Here is a 19996-nt window from a genome sequence, read left to right on the forward strand (position 1 = left end):
CAGCCTGCCAGAGAACCTCAGGACCGCAGAGACTGTTATTTTTAAAGGGAGGTTGAAAACACACCATTTTTATCAGGCTTTTAACTGACCTTTTATAGTCGTCTTATTCCATCTTTATTTATGTAATTTTATTCTATTTTATTATGTACTTTTAACTTGTTTTACTTTTTTACTTTGTAATCCTATCTCACTACTTTATTTTAATTTCGTATCATATTTTATCACGTTTTAGCTGTTTAATCTCAGTGTTTCCTCAGGGGGGGTCCTTCACACCAGGAGTTGGTCCCGGTCCAATGTTGGGGTTACTGCGCCCGGGTCCTCTGGTCCCGGCTGGCCTGGGGGGTCCACACTTTGGTGTGCGGGTTCCCTTGGTCCCTTGGCCTAAATCGACCGCACCGTGTTGCTGTTTCCATGGAAAAGGACACCGTTTTCCGAACTGAGTAAAAATGCAAAAAAATCTGAGTTTTCATTTGAAATGCTGAGTGAATGTTGAGTTAGCTGTGTGAAACATCAGGAGACATATCAGGAACACTTCCTCCTTCACTTGTTGGGAGATTTCTGCATTTTTATTTGCTTTCAGGACATTTAAATTCAACATTCCAACGCTCATGGAAAAATAGCTCAAAGTGGTTTCTGAATATTTTCACCCTCCTCTGCAATCCAACTCTCGATTTCAAAGCACTGCTCTGAATTTTAACACTTCATTTGAATGTGCAAATCTGACTTTGACGACCTCCGATCAGGTGAATCCCCCCCCCCAAAAAGAGTCCTGGACAACAAATCTTTTATGGTTGACAGAAAACAACAAAAAAAACCTTCTAATCAACAGCAGCTAATCACTTCATTTATGAAAGAAATGACCAGAAAACAATAAGAAAGTGGGTGAAGAGACTGAAGAGCCTCACTCTCCCATTGAACACTGTTAAATGTAACAGACTTTCGAAACCTGTAGAAAAATCTGGAGTGATTCTCTTCCAGCCGCCCATAAACACACCACACAACTATCGTCTACTTCATGCCAAAAATACTGCATAGATAATAACTGCAAAGGTTAAAAAAGTGTGAATAATACTGTAGAAACGAAACATTAAATACTACAAAATATATATATATATACAGTGGTGTTTTAAACTATGTGCTATGCACCTAACCGTGTGCATGATTATAAACACATTTTAACGTGTGCAGAAAATTAAATATTTCAGACGTCCATCAGAATGTTCATGTGGAAAAATTCCTTGGTTGAAAACAGTTCATGTAGTGAAAAAAAAAAAAACAACAACCTAAAACATGTTTAAAGGTCGATCTGAGAAGCGAGGTTCCACAGCTCGGTCTCGTCGTGCAGCTTCACCTCGGCGGTGAGAAAGAAAACTTTCAAATACATTCCAGACTTCTTTCTCTCCGTCAGCGTGAGGCCAAGAACCAAAGACAAACCTCAACGTGACGACGGAAAGAAAGACAGTGGGGAAAAACAGTTCAGCTCGTTTTTCTTTACAGTGATTGGCCAGAATTACAACTCCTGGCTTCCTGTTTGATCAATGGAAAGATCGAAGATCTTTTTAAAATAAAACTCTAATTTTCATTGCAACAAACATTCAGACATGTCTGAAAAGTAAAGCTGATGTAAATAAAGTTAGTGTCGAATGCTTCCTTGATTTTTATTGTCAGTGAATTGTGAGAAATAATCTGAGGCTATCCTGTAATACCAAACTGAACCACCAGATGGTGTGATAAGTGTGTTTTCTGCCCCATAAAGAAAAAAAAAAAACTAACTGCTCATAACAGAGAGATCTTCATCAGCACCTCCAGCTTTGGATGTCCTGACTGGACAGATTTGACTGGAAACTGCTAGCAGCACCGCAGCTACAGTGTGGAATACTTTAAGGTAGACCTTGAGAAGAGTCCAACCTCCCCCCTCCCCGTAACATACGGTGGTTTGAAGATGACAGAGGATTCAAGAAGCTACGGATGCTAAGAGGCTGAAAGACGCTTCGCTGAGGAAACCTTGAATAAAAACCTCCAGAGAGCAGGAGCAGTCAAGCCCACATCTGATGATTTGTCACTGAAGGCCGTTTATGCAACGCTTCAAGTGAAAACGCATCGTTTTTGCTTTGTAGTTTGTAGTTTCAAAAAAACTCTGCTGTCTCACACAGAAACTTTGTAACAAGGATGTTCATTTCCAGGGAAATGACAGAAACACTGAGAACATCGTCATGTAAACAGACGCTGAAAATACACAAAGACGGTTTAGCATTTTCACTTGAAACTGTGGCCGTGTGAACGGGGCCTCGGAGAATACGAGCTGAGATGTTTCTCTTCTTTATGACCGTGCTGCACCCAGCGGAGTCCTGACACAACAATACGACCAAGTCAAGTTAAACAAGGCTCCCGAAGTGACGCTCATCTGGTTTTAAATCTGCTTTTCATAATGATCTCAATTTTACTGGTTTGTGCGACTGGAGCCTTCAGATTTAAAAATCCCAGAGCGAGTGAGGAAAGGATGGGAAAACCCCCCCCAAACCACCGTTTTGTTGATTTTCTAAACAAATCTGGATTTTCTTCAAAGCCAAATCTGGATTTTCCATGTTGCATACAGCACTCAGTGCTCATGTCCAACACGAGGTCAAGCAGGGCTGTTTGGATGGACATCATCAGATATGGAGTGGACCATTATAACCAAAACCAGCTGGATCTGGCTGTGATTTACTGACAAAGGGCTGAAGGTGCTGTGTGTTCCTGAGGCCGGCGCCATGGAACCTGGATCTCCTGATGCGGTCTTCTCTGGGCGGTGAGTTGGCGGTCAGACGTTGCTGGTTCTGGTCTTGCCCTTGGCTCCGCCTCCCGGGCTGCTCTTGCTGTCGGACTTCTTGCCGGGAGAGTTCTGACAGGCGGGTTTGACTCCGGAGCCCGACGGCGTTCCGCCGCTGTTGCTGTTGTTGTGGTTTGTGTTTCCGCTCAGCGTCTCCATGATGGAGCGGAAGGTGCCAAACGGCCTCTTGCTCTCAGAGGCGCCGGTGGAAGTCCTGTCCTTCCCGTGGGCCGCCTTGGCCGGCTCGGCTTCCTGGCCAGAGCTCTTGTGGACCTGCTCGTCGAAGGTCACCCTCAGCTTGAGGTTCTGGGAGGTCTTCCTGCGTGACGAGGGGGACTTCAGGGCGCTCTTAGGGCTGGTTGCGGCCTTCTGACCGTCGTGGAAATCTCCGGGAGCGTCTGGCGTCTTGTTCCCGGCGGCCTCGGGGTCGCAGGAGGTGGGCGACGGGTTGTAACCGATGCTGTCCACGGACTTGGACCCGGTGAGACAGAACGCCAGCTTCTTCTCGGCCGACGAGGCGGCGGCGGAGGAAGGCAGGTGCTTCCTCATCATCAGCTGCAGGTGGTTGGACGCCGGCTCCTCCTCTGCGATCGGCAGGTGGCACGGCCTCTCGGGCCGCGCCGCGCCGCCGGGGGTTTTCCCTTCCTCCGCCGGGTACCCGTCCGAGTCGGACTCGCTCAGGGAGCGCTGCATGATCTGCTTGAGTCTGGCGAGTTTGAGCTCTCTGCGCTCCGCCAGCGCCGGCCTGCGGCCCCCAGGGGCCCCGGGGCCCGCCGGGGGGGCTCGATCCCGGGCACAGAGGGGCTCCGACGCGTCCTTCCCCAGGAGCTGCCGCAGCACCGAGTCGGAAGCCACGCCTCCCTGACGGACCGACCACTGGCCGTCTCCGGGCGTCCCCTCGGCCGTCAGCATCATCTCCGGCCACGCCTCCACCGGTGGCTGATGGGAGCTGGAAGCACAGATCACCTCAACGTGAGCACGACCGCCGGCTCTGCTCTCACAGCAGCCTCCGATACCCGACACCCGATGGATGCTGCCCTACTTAACATTCAGCGGGTGATTAAATGTCAGGATTAGATTTCTTTGGAGGTTTTCACTTCGAGAGCTGGTGAGTGTGTGGAGGCTACCTGGAGGATCGAGATGGGGTCCCCTCCACCTTGCTGGGCTCCATCAGTCTCTGCAGCTGTTTCTGTAACACCACCCGGTCTGCCGCCTGTCTGCAGGACACACGAACACGGCAGATCAGCTGAACAACCTCTCCCTTCCTTGAAAAAGGCGGCAGTGGGACGGCCCGCTGTCGTTCTGTTGCACAAACATCAACTCACTCGTTGAGCTGCTTGGTGAGCTTGACGACCTGCGACGCCAGCGACATGCAGGTCTCCACCACCACCAGGTAGCGGGCGCAGGTGGTGTGGCCCTGCCGCTCGGCACTCTGGGAGGGTCGCTCCCCCTGCTGGTTCTGCACCGTCACGTTGGAGCCGTACTCCACCAGAGTCTGCGCACACACACACACACACACACACACCGCAGCATTATCACGGCTCCTCCTGTGACACTGTGATAATCACATCACTTCCTGTTTCGGCCGTCCTGCATGATTTAGACGAGCAGCTACGACTCGCTGTGAGGAAGGTTCCTTGGTGTTGAAGCGGCTCACCTGTATGCAGGTGAGGTGTCCGTACTGCGCCGCGACGTGCACCGCGGAGTTCCCGTTCTGGTCCAGCTCGTCCAGAGAGATGGCCTGTTCCTGCATGAACTGAAGCAGCCACAGCAGCACCTTCTCCTGCACAGACCAGCAACGTCACAGGGTCAAGAAAGACCCCAGAAAGAAGTTTCCTTTCCGAGCTGTGTGTAGATTTATGTAGCAATGTGTTGGTGTGTGTGTGTGTGTGTGTGTGTGTGAGACGGTGTGTGTTACCTGTCCGTAACGGGCAGCATAGTGAATCAAACTGGGATGTTCTCTGGTGCAGCTCAGCTCTGCTATGGCCTCCGTCTCACTCACCATCCACCTCACACACTCCAGATGACCGTTCTGCAACACACACACACACACACACACACACACACTCAGTAATGCCATTTTGTTGGTCTCAGAGAATAAACGAGCGTGTGGTTGATACGAGCCAATCAGGATCCAGCACAGAGTGGAGCTGCTTGTCTGGAGATAACACACTTCCTGTCTGGCAGCCAATCAAAAGCCCCGTTTCCACTACAGGCTCGACACAACACAGTCTGCTCCCCGTTTACACCTTCCCCTGCTCAGGACTTTTTCCCCGACATCCTGCTGCGGCAACAATAGCTGATGTTGACATTTACATGGATTTTATCACAGAAAAGCATCGTCTGCAGCAGAGGTGTCAAACATATGGCCTGTGGACCAAATCCGGCCCCTGGGAAGCCTCACTGCTTGGCAAAGAAGACGTGGACTGACCCAGTTTGATAAAAGCAGTCTCCGATTCATCAACAGCAACCTGTTGTTGATGAATCAGAGACAGAAGAGTGAGTCAACAGATCAGAGACAGTTCCTTACTCCTGATGAACCTCCATCATTTCTCTGTTTCTTCACTTTTTCAGGACACTTTTCTGTAGAGTCTTTTTCCTGTTTCATCTGTTTGTTTTATTGAATTTGAGTCTTTTTCTTTTCTTTGTAGTCGTTAGTAGTTCACCCCCCAACACATACACACACATTTTTAGTCTTTTTTTTTTTTTTAGTAACTTTTTTCCCCTCTTTAAATGATCCACAATTTCATTATGTATTTGTTCCTTTTTGCACAAAAGCAAAGAAAGACACTGATGTGCTGAAACTTGACCTTAATGCTTTTCTCGGACACGTCCAGCTCCTCCTCACCGAGCGGCTGCTCACAAGCCGTCAGACCCAGGGACGTGAGGGAGGAGTTTCATGTCATAAAACCCAGAAATACAGTCGCACTTTTCCAAACTGGTTTCTGGTTTTGCAGAGACTAAAGTCTTCGTCACTGATGAATTAACCAACCTCCCAAACTGACTTCCTGTGAGCTTTATTCATTCATATGATCACAGAAAACACAACGCAGTCATTGGAAGACTTTTAACTGGGAAAATCAGCAAGTGGACGAGAGGGAGGAAAGGAGAGACTTCCTGTAACAGGAAGAAACCTGCAGAACTTCAGGCCTCAGGGTTTGCTGTGTGACCTGCAGTGAGCTGTGAGTCGCCCCGCAGGCCACGTGTTGGAACACTGCTGCCTGAAGGGGTGCGGTAGAGCGCAGACACACTGACCTTGACCCCCAGGCCGGCGGGGGTGAGCTGCTGGCTGTTGCGCTCGTTGAGGCCGTCCTCCCCCATCAGGGAGGTGAGGTGCTGCAGGCAGTCAGCGTGACCCTGACAGGCCGAGATGTGGAGCAGGTTGTTCCCGTCCTCGTCTCGAATCAGCTCCAGGTTATCAGCCGCCAGGTGGGGCTGCAGGGGGAGGAGGAGAAGGGGGAGATTAAGCACCGTGAGGAAGAAGAGGAGAAATGAGGTGGAGGCGTGAAGCTCACCAGCAGTGAGATCTGTCCCTCTCGGACGATGTTGATGATGTTCTGGTTCTTCTTGGTCTCCTCGTCCACCTCCCCTCCTGCTCCCCCAAAGCCCCGGGGCCCTCCTCCGCCTCCTCCCTGCCCCGGGGCCCAGGGTTTGGAGGCATCCTGCCTCCCCGGCAGGGGGAACATGAGCCCAGCGCCCCCCGGGGGCTCCACGCCGCCCCTCTGGCTCTGGGACTCCGGGAAGACGCGTGCAGACAGCAGCTTGTCTGGAAATCAAGACTCGGTTTATCCGGTTGTTTGTCGGGGAAGACGAGTCCCGGGCCGGCGAGGGGATACCTGCGTCTGTGAAGGAGGACAGCGAGGAGGAGCAGCTGAGGAGGCCGGAGGACAGCAGCTCCGACTGGTAGCCTCCCCCGCCGGGGGAGCGGTGCAGGTGGTGGAGGTCTGGATCCATCGACTTGGACTTCCTCAGGTCAGACCACTTCACCGGAGAGAGAACGCAGTACTGCGGGAGACAGGTGTGTCAAAGGTCAGGTTAGGGTTCGGTATGGGGATCCACTACAGACCCCCAACAGTCAGAGGACTTACCTGCGTCTGCGAGCTGCCGCTGCCCAGGCTCAGGGGCTCGTTGTGGGCCAAAGAGGAGGTCTTCAGAGTTCCTCCTCGGTTCCTCTCCAGGGTCCCTCCCCCCAGGTTGCTCCCGGACGCTGAGCGCTTGTCGTGAGGCACGCGGGGCAGCGTGGACATCTGCTGGCTGGACTTGATGTACGGCACATCCAGGATCTCGTCCATGTCCAGGTCATAGTGCTCCAGCTCCCCGAACAGAGCCTGAGGGTTGTTGGCCCCACCCCCTCCCCCTCCCCCCAGGCTCTTCGCCTTCCCCTCCGGCCCCTCGGAGGCGCCGAGCGCGGAGGCGAGCTTGTCCAAGCCGGGGTCGTCCTTGGCGCCGCCCTCGGCCGGCTCGCCTTGAAGCGGCCCCTGGCCCTGGACCTTGCCGTCGGGGTCCGAGTCGGTGGTCTCCGGCTGGTGCTTCAGAGGGGACACCCGCTTCACTGGCCGGAACTTGCTGTGGACCTCGGCGAGCCCCGTGGGCTTCATCCCCCCGCCGCCGTGACAGGACACGCCGCGGTTCCAGTTGATGGCCGGAGCTGCAGGAAGACGCCGTCGTGAGTAGTCTAACACAACTCAGTGGTTCCCAAAGTGCGGCCTACGGCACCCAAGAGGCCGCCGTCATTCATCATACGGATAAAAAACATTCCGCTAATTTCTAACTACTGCAAGTTCGCCAAGACAAACGACGATCATCAGCTCATCTTCATACTGAATTACTCTGTGTCTGGAACAAATGATTCAAGCCTTCAGTCAGGGTTTAGAACACAGAAGGCTCCATGACCTCTGACCTACAGTAATGTGTGTGGTTACCTGGTCTGTCCTCTGCTGGGCCATCGCTCCTCCTGGACAGCTCCGGTATGCTCTTCAGGGACGAGACGCAGTACTGAGGACAGAGAGTGGGAGACACGCTGCAGCTAAGAGCTCTGTAGGGGTGAGGGCTGGGTTCAGCTCTGGTCTTTGACCCAGTCTGGAGTCCCGCTGAACGAGGGCTTTTCCTTCATACTGACCACTGAATCATCAGAGAAGTCGATCTCGTCCAGGTCCAGGTATTCAGGAGCCTCCATCTCCACACCGCATCGTCGGCCTCCCCAGCAGCTGCAGAGAACAAGAGCGCCGTGAGCGCACAGCGTAGCGGAGAGGCTGCTGTGGACACCCGGGCTCAAACGAGCATCGACTGTACAGACAGTGCACTAAAGTCTCCTTTAACCGTTTTCTTTGGTGTCCAGAACAGATGAGCATGGAAGGAATTAATACATTTCATATACGAGCACCCTGCATGTAAAGTTCTACTCCAAACCAAGGAGAACACAGACCGCCTCAAAACACTGCGGCACATGGATGTTAAACCGTGACGTGTGGTCGGAGAGCATCTGTGATCTCTTACATACTGAGAACCGACGCAAGTACAACACGGTCTGTGGGGTTTTCACAATGTTTCGCTTTCACTGCTTACTGGAAAACAACAGGCAGATTAATCAGAGATGGGAATTGGCCCCGGAGAGATCACAAGAAGGAGCAATAACATACCAGCCACGAGTTTCACGTCATCAGGTGCTGCACCTACAATAAGATCCAGATGTGCAGGGGGAGCATTTGGTAACTTTAGTCCTGCTCTCTGGAAACAAGCTGCATTGTGAGTCCAAATTCAGAAGCTAATGAGCTTTGCTCTGATGGAAAAAAAAAAAAAAGTTGTTTCGATGCGTTTCCTTTGCTAAAAGACTGAAGCAAGAAAAGTAAAAATATACACACCAAAAAAGAAAAACACTCCAGAGATTTCCACACACTAAAAATAACTTAAAATACTTCTTGACGTACTAAAATGTCCAAACCAACATTTGAATGAAACTGCAGAGTCTCCATGTCGAGCGGAGCTTTTTTCAGACTGCGTGGGAGTTACCGCAGAACCTACCCGGCCAAAATAAAAACCCTCTGATTGCAGCTTAGAGAAACACCCGGGTCCTTGATAACAACCGTTTGAGCCTGGAGCACAGATCAAAAAACAAAACAAAACAAAACAAAAAAAAAAACAGGGAGTCGAAGTGAGGAGGACGACGGACGCGGCGGTGTTTATTCAAAGAGCTGACAAATCCAAAACCTTCCAAAATACTCAAAAAAGAAATGTTTTTCCCTGGTCTGATTCCTCTTTCTTCAGTTTGGCTTATATATAAACTATCAGAGCTGAAACACAGAGTATCCACGGACTCCGCCGATCTGGTTCCACTTTTTGTTTGTTGAACTGGTGTAAAAATAGCAGCCATGAGAACCGGGACCTGAAAAAACTGAAAACTCAGTGTGGGGTCACGGAGTTCGACAACATTCTCCAGCAGAACCGAGCAGACTGTGGACGGCCTGCAGACGGCCTTCTGACGGCCCGCTGACCGGCCTGCAGACGGCCTTCTGACGGCCCGCTGACCGGCCTGCAGACGGCCTTGGAACAGTCTCCAAATTCAGCTTTCAAACTCTCAGAGCGGCGGAAGATTAAGATTAAAGGCCCATGGATCTGAACACATAGGATATAAAATGGTTAAAATACTTGAAATCAACTGTTTCTGGAGTGTTTTTCTTTGCTTGAGCTAGTAAACATCTTAATTAAAATGCTCATTTTCAGACGGAGAAATGAGTCACCACCACTAACATCTCTACTCCGAGCCACAACGCTTTTTAACACGACACTCACACGGGTGCAGACAGATGTTTCCTTCATAAAGCCGGCCGGTTTGAGCTGCTCTCTGCAGAACGCAGTGCCCCAATGTGTGGAGATGATCGTTAAAGTTCAAACTCCTGCTCATAAAACTATAGCACTTAATCCATTTCAATAAAACATTCACAAATATCCTTTTATACATTAAATTATTTGGGATAAATCTCAAAAACTTAATTCCAGTAATTTCTTTTTCGCTTCATTAGAGAGAATTTGCGTGTTTAGCAGCTCCAAACCACTGTTAGTCTGTGGAAAATGTTCAATTGTAGGAAAAACAGCTCTTTTGTTCATAAATTCTCTGCTATCGACTATTCTCTGAGGCAGCAACGTTTCATGTGAAAAGCCATGGTTTTTGCGTTTCTGTTTCAGAAAAGTTTCACGTTCACACGACAGAGGCGTAGAATATTGTTCAGTTAGAGTGCCGGGCCAGGAGTTGGTACTGTTGTGTGTTTTCTGGAATGAAACCACACACACACACTGGACAGACCACCAAGTGACTGTCAGCTCTACAACTACCAGCAGCAGGTCCAGGAGAATCTGGACCAGGTCCAGCACCGGGACCAGGAGAATCTGGACCAGGTCTAGTACCAGGTCCAGGGGAATCTGGACTGGGAGTCATGGCAGTCTAGGAAAACCCTGTTCTCACTGCCCCTCTGCTGAGCATGTGCAGAACATCGAGAGTACATCAGGCAGTATGAGTAAATTCTAGAAGTGTGCTGAATCCATTGTAGTGGCGTCCACAGTCTGAGTGGAGCTCAAATGGAAAAACAGAGGGACAGTCCGGTCCGAGTCAGTAAGAAGACCAGGTTAAAGTTTAAAGGTGAAAGTTTCTGAGTCTGAGAAAGCAGAGAAGCACAACAAATCACTTTACAGTGGGACACCACAGTCTGACTAATCAATGGAGAAAATGAGAATCAGATCTGATCCTGCAGGGTGAGAGCACAGATCCCTGGGTGAGAGGAGAGGCCCCGGGGGGTTAGATCCTCCCGGGTGAAAGCAGAGACCCTGCCGGGTCGCCCCCTTTAATCCTGGGATCAGCAGCAGCTCTGATTAGCTCCGCTAGCAGGCTAGCTGCGGCTAACGGGCTAGCAGCGGGGAAAACTGGGTCAAACAGGGAGAAGAAAACACAAGAAAAGAAGACATGCGGCCGGGCGGGAGGAGCCCCGTGCTCACCGTGTCGAAGCGAGGCAGCCGCGGCCGGTCGTGGAGCGGGGACACGCGGGGGAGAAGCGGGGAGAAGCCGCCCGCCGCTGCTCGGATCCAGCTGTTTTTCTGCTGCTGTCGCCTCGAAGAAAAGCACAAAGACTGACATATGGAGCGCAGAGAGGAGGCGGCGAGACGACCTCTCACTCCCACCGCTTTTCACAGCACCACGGCTTTCTGAGGAGAACTACACCATTGATCGATTGCAGTGGATTTCACACACATATACAGCCCATAATACTATCAAACTTACTTACTTTCTTACTTACTTACTCAATTACTTGCTGACTTACCAAAAGGGGACTGGAAAAAATGATTTCTTGGTACACTTGTTCAAACGAGCTACACTAAAATTAGCATTTTTTTTGTTTAGTTTTATCGGATGTCTTTGATCTTAAGTTTTCATATAAGAGATCATATATTCAGTTTTTATGTGTTACCTGAAAAAAATGCAATAATAACTGATAAGTAAGTGAATCCTCCTCTGTTATTATGCTGTTATTTCCACAGTTCCTGTGAGTTGATGAGTCATCTCTCTGAGAGAGGATCTTTGCAGAGCGCAGCCGGAAGAAGTGGAGCCGCTCCACAGGTCTGAAAGCCTTAGAATAAAAGGACCGTTACTCCCTGAAGATGGATGGATGGATGGATGGATGGATGGAGCTGCCGTTATTACATGATCCTCCTTCATTTCTTCCAGATTTCTTCAGAGAATGCGACAAATCGAAAATGATGTGAAAAGAACTTCCCACAAGGCTGAATTCACACACACACACACACACACACACACACACACACACACACACACACATATATATATATATATATATATATATATATATATATATATATATATATATATATATATATATATATATATATATATCCTTCCTTGTGATGTTCCTGTCACTGGGGATTGCTACATCCATCACTGCTGTTCTTTTCTGAAGTTTATCCACCACTGCTATGTCAGGCTGGTTGGCTATCGCCAGTTTGTCATTTCTGAATCGTGAAGTCCCACAGGATCTTGGCTTGGTTGTTCTATACCACATTCGGGGGTGTGCTGCATCTACACTCGGGGGGGGTCTCCAGTTCATCGATGTTTCTGTATACTATGCCTTCACCTTGGTTCTGGCGTTCCATGTCTGCCTTTCCTGCCAGCATCTTGCACCATACTGTGATGTGCTGTACTGTTTCAGGGGCTTCCCGTCTCAGTCTGCTCGTGGGGTCTGGTCTAGTGTGATCCACCCTGGCCTCTATTGATCTTGTGTTTTGGGCCTGTTCTTATGCAGCCATGATCAGTGTGCCATGAACCATTGTTCCATGTGCCTGTTCATCTCAACTGCTATGATGCCTGATAGGAGCTTCTGATTCAGGGTCTAGGCTGGTATATTGTTCCCTTCTGGGGGTCCTTCACGATGAGGACTGTTCGATCTTGGGTGGTTCCACTGTGGGTGGTTCCCTTCTCTTAGCAGTTGGGTCATTTGGTCTGCCAGGCATTCATGGCATTCAGACTTCTTTTTGGGATGCACCACATGTTGGATCTGACTAATTTCCATCAGAGGCCTTTTTTGTGGAATGATGGTCACTACTGCACATCGTGTTGAAAAACTCTGCTTCAATGAATGAATGACGTGCAATATGAGAAGATATAATTTTCCTCTCCACTCCTGCTCTGCTCCGTTCAGGTTGACCACCGACAAAGGAAAACCTGGTGAAAGTAACAGAGCAGTCATCGTAGGGTTTTTTAAGAATTGTTGTCGAATGTGGAAGAGACTGGTCTTCGCACAAGTAAATCCTGTTACAATTATGAATAAACCTTTTGGCAGCAATTAATCATCATCAGAATGAGTCAAGTGGAAAGTCATGCATCTGTCAACCAAAGCAAAAATAATGTCAAATCCAAAGTAAAGAAATGCCAAGATAAAGAAACCGTACAGCCCATTCCCAATCTGGACAAATACATTTTGGTTTTCCCACTGAGTGGGGAGAAAGGAGAACTATTTCGGATGCGTGTCCATGGCGAACCAATGAACCAATACTCCAAACATGGAGTCTTTGGGTGCTGCGATCCATTTACTTCTCCGGTGAATATAAACCCACTGATTACAGAGTCCGGTTACCACAGCTGGAGCCAATAAGCTCACTGATACAGTTTCTTTTCACACCAACACGTACACACCCGAACACGGTCAAAAAACTTTTTGCTGTCCCTCTTCCGCACACCTGCAGCTCATTTCCACCCATCATGGTCCCCCTAGTGGTCCAGTCATAGAAATGATAAAGAGACTTTCCAACCTAACAAAGAATATTGAACAGATGCTTTCAAACAAAAACATGTGTCTTATTTAGAAAGTTAATTCTTATTTTGAAAGAACAAAAGGGAAACCTTCATTCTGACCCTATGCAAAGGAATTCGTGCCACTAAGTTTAAAGCATCAGTTTGATTATTCACAAAAAGGGAGGCAGCAAAGCTGCAATGACAATGGAGATGAAACTACAGGACTCAGTTGCTCAGGTTCATCACCCAGCAGCAGTAGACGGTAAAGCTCAACGGGAGCTCAGCCCAGGGAATCTCTTCATCAGTTTCATTATCCACCAGTACGTGGCAGCAAACTCACACCGCCAGTGGAGGCAGCGACAAGGGAAACAGTGCAATTATTTGGATCTACAGTTTATGAGGCCAATCTGTCTCAAGAATGCCAGCAGACGTATTACACTCAAGAGGCTGCCACTCATTTCATGCAGGAAACTAACCAATATGCAAATTCAAGGCAAGCAAGCAATGGTCAAGATAATCTCCTCAGCATCATGCAGAGGCAAAAAGGCATCCCAGCCCTGCTAGGACAGCAGCAGTCCACATTGTCCTTACCTCCAAGGGACATACCAACTGTTGATCGATGTGTGGCTACAGGTGTGGTTGGTAAATAATATGTTGACCAGAACACCTTCCATGTCTGGAAATGGTGTATTCTTTTAAGTTTTGAAGGTAGCAATAATATAATAATAAGATAAACAGGCTTGATTTGTAAAATGGGTTTCAATAAAAGAAAAATGTGGTTTTATCTACACTATACTAGAAAATTATACTATATGGACTGGGTTAAATAGAATTACATTACTAAAAAACAGTAAAATATCATTTTTATTGACTAAAAATGGACCAAAAAAATCAGTTTTCATCAACTAAAACTAGACTAAAATCGTCCTGGGTTATTCTGTCTAAAATAAGATGAAAATGCTCAGACTTTGTAGTCGACTAAAACTTGACAAAACAGAGTTTGAACGTGACTAAAACTAATAAAAACTAAAATGACAGTTTGACACAAAGACTAGACTAAAACTAAAATCAAAACAGGACGACAAAATCAACACTACTGTTTGATTTCAACCTCTGATCATCTTATCTTATCTACAAGTGGATCAGCCAGCTGTTCTGTCTCTGCATCCTGTCTCTCCATCAGACATTATGCTGAGAGCGCCCCCTGCAGGTTTATACTGACCTGCTGTGCATCCTTTCACTGCTTCAGATGCTTTCTTAGTTTTTCTCTCTGTAACTCATTTGACGATGGGGCATTTATCTTGCTCCGATGTTTGCACCGTGTTTCTCTTTTCACACATCGTTAATCTTGTTTGTGAAACTGTTTTTTCTTTTCTCTCTTACTTTAGTCTTTTCACACACATTTCTCACATTTCTTTAGACCAGTCACGTCCTTTTTAATTATTCAGGTGTACTTCACAGAATTGGGTCAGGCTGAAGAAGAGAGAAGTTGGTTGGTCCCTGGGTCAGTTTCATTATGCTTCAGCCCTATGAGATATCAAAACTTACATGGGCAATGTGATCAACCACAACATTTCTAAATTGGTAAAGATTGAAGTTTCAGTCAGAGTGGCAGAAGCACATCAAACACACAACACTTGTGACTGCCAGTACGTACAACACTAAAATCAGCTAAACTTTATTATGGTAACTAAACATCTAGAACACTATAAACACAACCACTCACAACACCAGTAACATTTGAACATTCTGATAATCCACAATAACAATGTTTCAATCCTGAGTCTAAGATCACAAACTCCCATGGTTCATTACGGCGGCCTTCGTGGCATAAGCAGATGGTGTCTGAGGGCGCTGAGCTTGTGAGGGAGGTTGAGAGGTACCGGCTAGACATCGTCGGGCTCACCTCCACACACAGCCTGGGCTCTGGAACCCAACCTCTCGAGAAGGGCTGGACTCTCCACCTCTCTGGCGTTGCCCGTGGTGAGAGGCAGCGGGCTGGTGTGGGTTTGCTTATAGCCCCACAGCTCAACCGCCATGTGTTGAGTTCACCCTGATGAACCAGAGGGTCAAGACCCTGTGCCTTCAGGTCGGGGACAGGTGCCTCACTGTTGTCTGAGCCTACAGGCCAAACAGCAGTGCAGAGTACCCGGCCTTCTTGGAGTCCCTGGGAGGGGTGCTGGACAGTGCTCCGACTGGGGACTCCATGGCTCTACTGGGGGACTTCAACGCCCACATGGGCAGAGACAGTGAGACCTGGAGGGGGGGGAGATCAGGATGCACGGCCTCCCTGATCTGAACTCGAGTGGTGTTCTGTTATTGGACTTCTGTTCCAGTCACAGTTTGTTCATAACGAACACCATGTTTGAGCACAGGGGTGTCCATAAGTGCGCTTGGCACCAGGACAACCTAGGTTGTTGTGTCATCTGACCTCTGAACTCGTGTCTTGGACACTTGGGTGAAGGGAGGAGCAGAGCTGTGGACCGATTCGCTGGCGAAGGAGGAAACCAGACAGACTTGGCAGACCCAAACGTGTTGTGAGGGTTTGCTGGGAGCGTCTGGCAGAACTCTCTGTCAGCATGGTTTTCAACTCCCACCTCCAGGAGAGCTTCTCTCATGTCCCGAGGGAGGCTGGGGACATTGAGTCCCGGTGGACCATGTTCTCCACCTCCATTGTTGAAGCAGCTGCTCGGAGCTATGGCTGTAAGTCACATGTGTCAAGCTCCAGTCCTCGGGGACCGATGACCCTGCGTGTTTTGGGTCTCTCCGAGTTGTAACACAGCTGATTGCAATGACTGGGCTTTTCTACAAGTCTGAGGTCGCCATCAACATGATTGAGGTGCACTGCAGCAGGGAGAGAGCAAAAACATGCAGGGTGCCGGCCCTTTTGGGATTCAGTTTGACACCCCTGCCGTAAGTCGCTGATGTACAGTATATGCATTTAGGGTCCCAACACTGAGCCCTGGGGGACTCCTCATGATATCCAGACGTTCAGAGGGATGCCACAGGCACTACCTCCTTGCTGCATTCCTTTCGTTTTCAACTCAGAAGCCTGGAGCTGACCAGACGAAATCCCTGCTTCCTCTTTCCAAAATGTTTTTTTGTTTTTTTAACTGATATTACAAAGTACTCGGTTCTGCTTTTATAAGTAGTGAAAGCTACTCTGAAGAGAATGAATGTGGATGAATCAGTGCAGGATGAACACATACCTGTTTCACACACACAGTACCGTGTTCAAATATTTTAGAAAGCGTTGTTTCATGATGCGATAACAGCCCTGAATCATATTTTTATCACATTTGACTTTGTTTTCATATTTTTCTGTAGTTTCAGTCATTATTTATTATTTAATTGGTTTACTTCTGTCCTGTTGGATCAGTGTAATATTATTATATTGTTTTATGTATTTCAGTCAATTTTAGGGATTAATTGTTCTTTTTTTTTAAGCACTGTATTCTGTGTTTCCTGTATCTCTGGCTCCAAGCAAAGCATCACACATACTGGTGAAAACATGGATGAATCCTGTGGTGAAGGAGGAATAGTTGCAATGTAAACTAGCCTGATGGTGATAAAAGAGTTCTGCAGGCCTTCAAACTAATACTGGTCTCACAAGGTACTTTAAAAACACACTTGCTGATTTATTTGCAGAGTCTGTCCTGAGGAAGGTCAGTCTGTTTCTTTTCTTCTAAATCCTTATATCTCCTTTTGATTCTGTGCTGGAAAACACATTTCATCATCCAACTGAGAAGAAATGAAACAAAGCGACACTTTCAGTTATTATAAATATAACCCAGGACTAAGAGGTCACATGGATTCACTTTGGGTAAAAGTCCAAGACTGTAGCTGTACATTGCTTGCTGGGAGGTTTGACAGGATGTCCAGAAAACAACATTTCCATTTGGTATCAATCCAGAATATCAAGGAAAAACAAAGCACCTGCATCCTCTTTTTCTTGATCAGCTCTATATTCGCCCCTCTGGGCTGCCTTGGACTTTTCTCCAGGTGTCAGCTAGCACACGTGGTGAAGAACTGTCTCTCCATTAGCCTAGGTGGTGCTAGGACAACGTCAGCGAGATGGCCAATCACTGCCATGGATGATACAGTATAGACACCGTGGACTTCTGAAGAACTGAAGAAGCTTGAAGAAAACATGGCTTGGAGAATAAAACCCAGCATGTGCAGGTCGATCTCTGCTGTCAAAGGTCACACAGCGTCTGAGCAAAGATCCCTTACTGACTTTATGAACTTTAACCAGAAACAATCTCATCTCATATGGAACTCTCCTCAACCAAAAGGTAAGACAAGGTGTTTCAAGTTCCTTATACTTCCAAGGCTCATGTGACCTCTGATAATGAACATGAATACCAATTAGCTAAATAGAAAAAAACAAAACAGGCAGTTTGTAAGTATGAGTGCGAAACAGGTGCTGGGACTTCCAGGGTGCTTCGGTCTCATTGGATTGTTTGGCCGGAGGTGAACTGGAATGACCAACCTTAAGCCAGGTGGAAGAAGTCAGAAGCAGCTTGACAATGCTTGTCAGGACTGTCAAGGAATCAGAGGACATTGTTCAACCAGCTTCTCCTCCAGATGAAACAGGAAACAGGCCATGTGAGGCTGTTCCGAGACCTGAGTCTGGCATGAGAGCTGGTTTCAGGTCGATTCCAAGCAGTCCTCACAGGGGCAGAGCACAGAGGAGACAGACACCTTGGCAGGAAGGAAATAAGACGAAGCAGGGAAGCTCACAAAAGCTGCAAGAGTATATATAGAATACAACTGGTCGTCGCTTTCTCATTAACATTTCAGGGGCATCTGTGCTGTTACCATCAGATGTTGGTATTTACTGGAAGAAAACTACAAATCTAAATTTACCCGTAAAGACATAGCTCATTTTCATATATGGGAAATGCGGTGTGTGTGTGTGTGTGTGTGTGTGTGTGTGTGTGTGTGTGTGTGTGTGTGTGTGTGTGTGTGTGTGAGGTGCAGGGGAAACCTCCACTATCAATAGCTTATCAGATTCGGATATGTCCCATCAATGGAAAAGCAGAAGTGCACCTTTGCTTTGAATAACCTCAAGCATGTTTCCAGTTGTTTTCAGTTCCTTTTTTTCTTCAGTTTATTGAAAACACTTCAGTTTCTAATCTCTCAAAATTACAAATCCATGCAAGAAGTGATCATGCACAGACCTCTTTTTTGAGAACTTTCCAGCTATCATCACTTATCAGTCATTGGAAAAGTGGAGGTTCTATTTCAGCACTCCCAAAGTGCTTCAGAGCAGACGCGGTTTGGACATGTCCCTGAGGTGGCAGACTGAAGTCTTACTGGTGTTTGGTGCGGGTGTCCAACGAGAGTAGAGGGTCCATGTTAACCCCCTGTTTTTTTCAGGCTACATGCTCCGTGGTTAGATGTTAACTATGCTCATCGAGCTACACGTCGTTCGCAGCTACCATGTTTATGTTTGACTCAAAGTGGTTAGAAATGGCTCAGTAGAAAATGATCTGTTGAAACTGTTCAGACATGGCAGAGGGTCTGCAGCCTGATTTACCAAAAGGTTTCTGCTCTATCAAAATTAAATTAATCTCTCAACACGCGCGCGCGCACACACACACACACACACACACACACACACACACACACACACACACACACACACACACACACAGGGATATAGCAGTACCATGTACGACTCCCTCAGAGTTCACAACAGACATAGAGCAGATTTCCACAGAAAGCAAGCTTTACACACAAGATAGTGACTTTTGATGAATATGATCACATACCTGTAAAACCAAAGAATGAACTGCAAAACTTCTGCATCTTTTTTTCTATTTACTTGTGAAAAATCAGAAGATTCAGTGATCCTGGACTATGACAGCAGTTCTAGTCACAGAGTCAGCGATCCTCAGGAACCTGAGGTCAAAAGCAGTTTCCATGTGGTCATGTACTGTATGGCTACACGTCATTATTTTTGATTATACATTTTTTGACTATATCACCTGTGGCTGCATGTTGCTACATGTGGCTACATATGGTGACTTGTTGCCATGTCTAGCTACGTCTGGCTACATCTGGATACATGTGGCTACATGTGGCTACATTTGGCTACATGTGGCTATGTCTAGCTACATCTGGCTACATCTGGCTACATGTGACTACGTCTGACTACATCTGGATACATCTGGCTACACATGGCTACGTCTGGCTACATCTGGATACATCTGGCTACACGTGGCTACATTTGGCCACATGCGACTAGATCTGGCAACGTTTGGCCACATGCGGCTTCTTCTGGCAACATGTTGCCACATCTGGCTACATCTGGGTGCATGTGGCTACGTCTGATTGCATGTAGCTATGTCTGGCTACACGTGGCTACGTCTGGCTACATGTTGCAACGTCTGGCTACATGTAGCTGAATCTAGCAATTAGGGGTGTAACGGTACACAAAAGCCACGGTACGGTACGTACCTCGGTGTAAGGGTCACGGTTCGGTACGTTTTTCGGTACAGTGGGGAAAAAGTAAATAAAGCTCACAAATGTACCAGAACATTTCCCCAAGCTTTCCCATGCCACACATTATTGGCCCAGTTTACATGGTGTTTTTTCAATCCGATTGTAAACAATAGTATTAAACGCGAGTGTATTCATGTACAGCATACAAAGCATCCACGATGAATCCTTGTTTACAAAGACCCTGTGACATGCGCACAAAGTCTCACGAGGAACTTGCAGGTCTTCCTCTCTGCAGCAGCAGTCCTCAGCGCCAAGCAGAGAGTTTTTATCTGCTGATATCTGCTCAAATAATGTCCCAAAATCTCCCTGATACGCTGCTGAAGGAGCGGCTGCTCCCCTGACCGCAGCACCGCCGTGCAGAGCAGCACGTCTCGGTGTGAGCT

At 47.8% G+C, this 19996-nt stretch overlaps 1 protein-coding gene across 1 annotated transcript; it reads right to left on the minus strand.

Annotated features, from left to right (window-relative positions):
* Positions 1 to 589: 589 nt before the first annotated feature.
* Positions 590 to 10908, minus strand: LOC115385736 (synphilin-1-like). The gene is made up of 12 exons (XM_030087803.1): positions 10796 to 10908; positions 7929 to 8016; positions 7732 to 7804; positions 6898 to 7457; positions 6646 to 6814; positions 6325 to 6575; positions 6065 to 6244; positions 4728 to 4841; positions 4467 to 4592; positions 4135 to 4304; positions 3937 to 4026; positions 590 to 3758 (listed from the first exon to the last, which is right to left on the minus strand). The coding sequence occupies exons 2-12, from the start codon at positions 7983 to 7985 to the stop codon at positions 2801 to 2803; spliced, it is 2748 nt and encodes a 915-aa protein (XP_029943663.1). The 5' UTR covers positions 7986 to 8016; positions 10796 to 10908; the 3' UTR covers positions 590 to 2800.
* Positions 10909 to 19996: the final 9088 nt, after the last annotated feature.

Source organism: Salarias fasciatus, unplaced genomic scaffold, assembly GCF_902148845.1.
Source record: "Salarias fasciatus unplaced genomic scaffold, fSalaFa1.1, whole genome shotgun sequence".
Taxonomy (NCBI): Eukaryota; Metazoa; Chordata; class Actinopteri; order Blenniiformes; family Blenniidae; genus Salarias; species Salarias fasciatus.

Excerpts from the sequence above, each read along its gene's own strand:
- LOC115385736 (XM_030087803.1), bottom strand. The coding sequence starts at position 7,985 with ATGGAGGCTCCTGAATACCTGGACCTGGACGAGATCGACTTCTCTGAT. Across the intron at positions 6,576-6,645 it reads GTCCTCCTTCACAGACGCAG|ACAAGCTGCTGTCTGCACGC; the intron begins GTATCCCCTCGC and ends CTTGATTTCCAG. Across the intron at positions 6,245-6,324 it reads AGGGACAGATCTCACTGCTG|CCCCACCTGGCGGCTGATAA; the intron begins GTGAGCTTCACG and ends CTCCCCCTGCAG.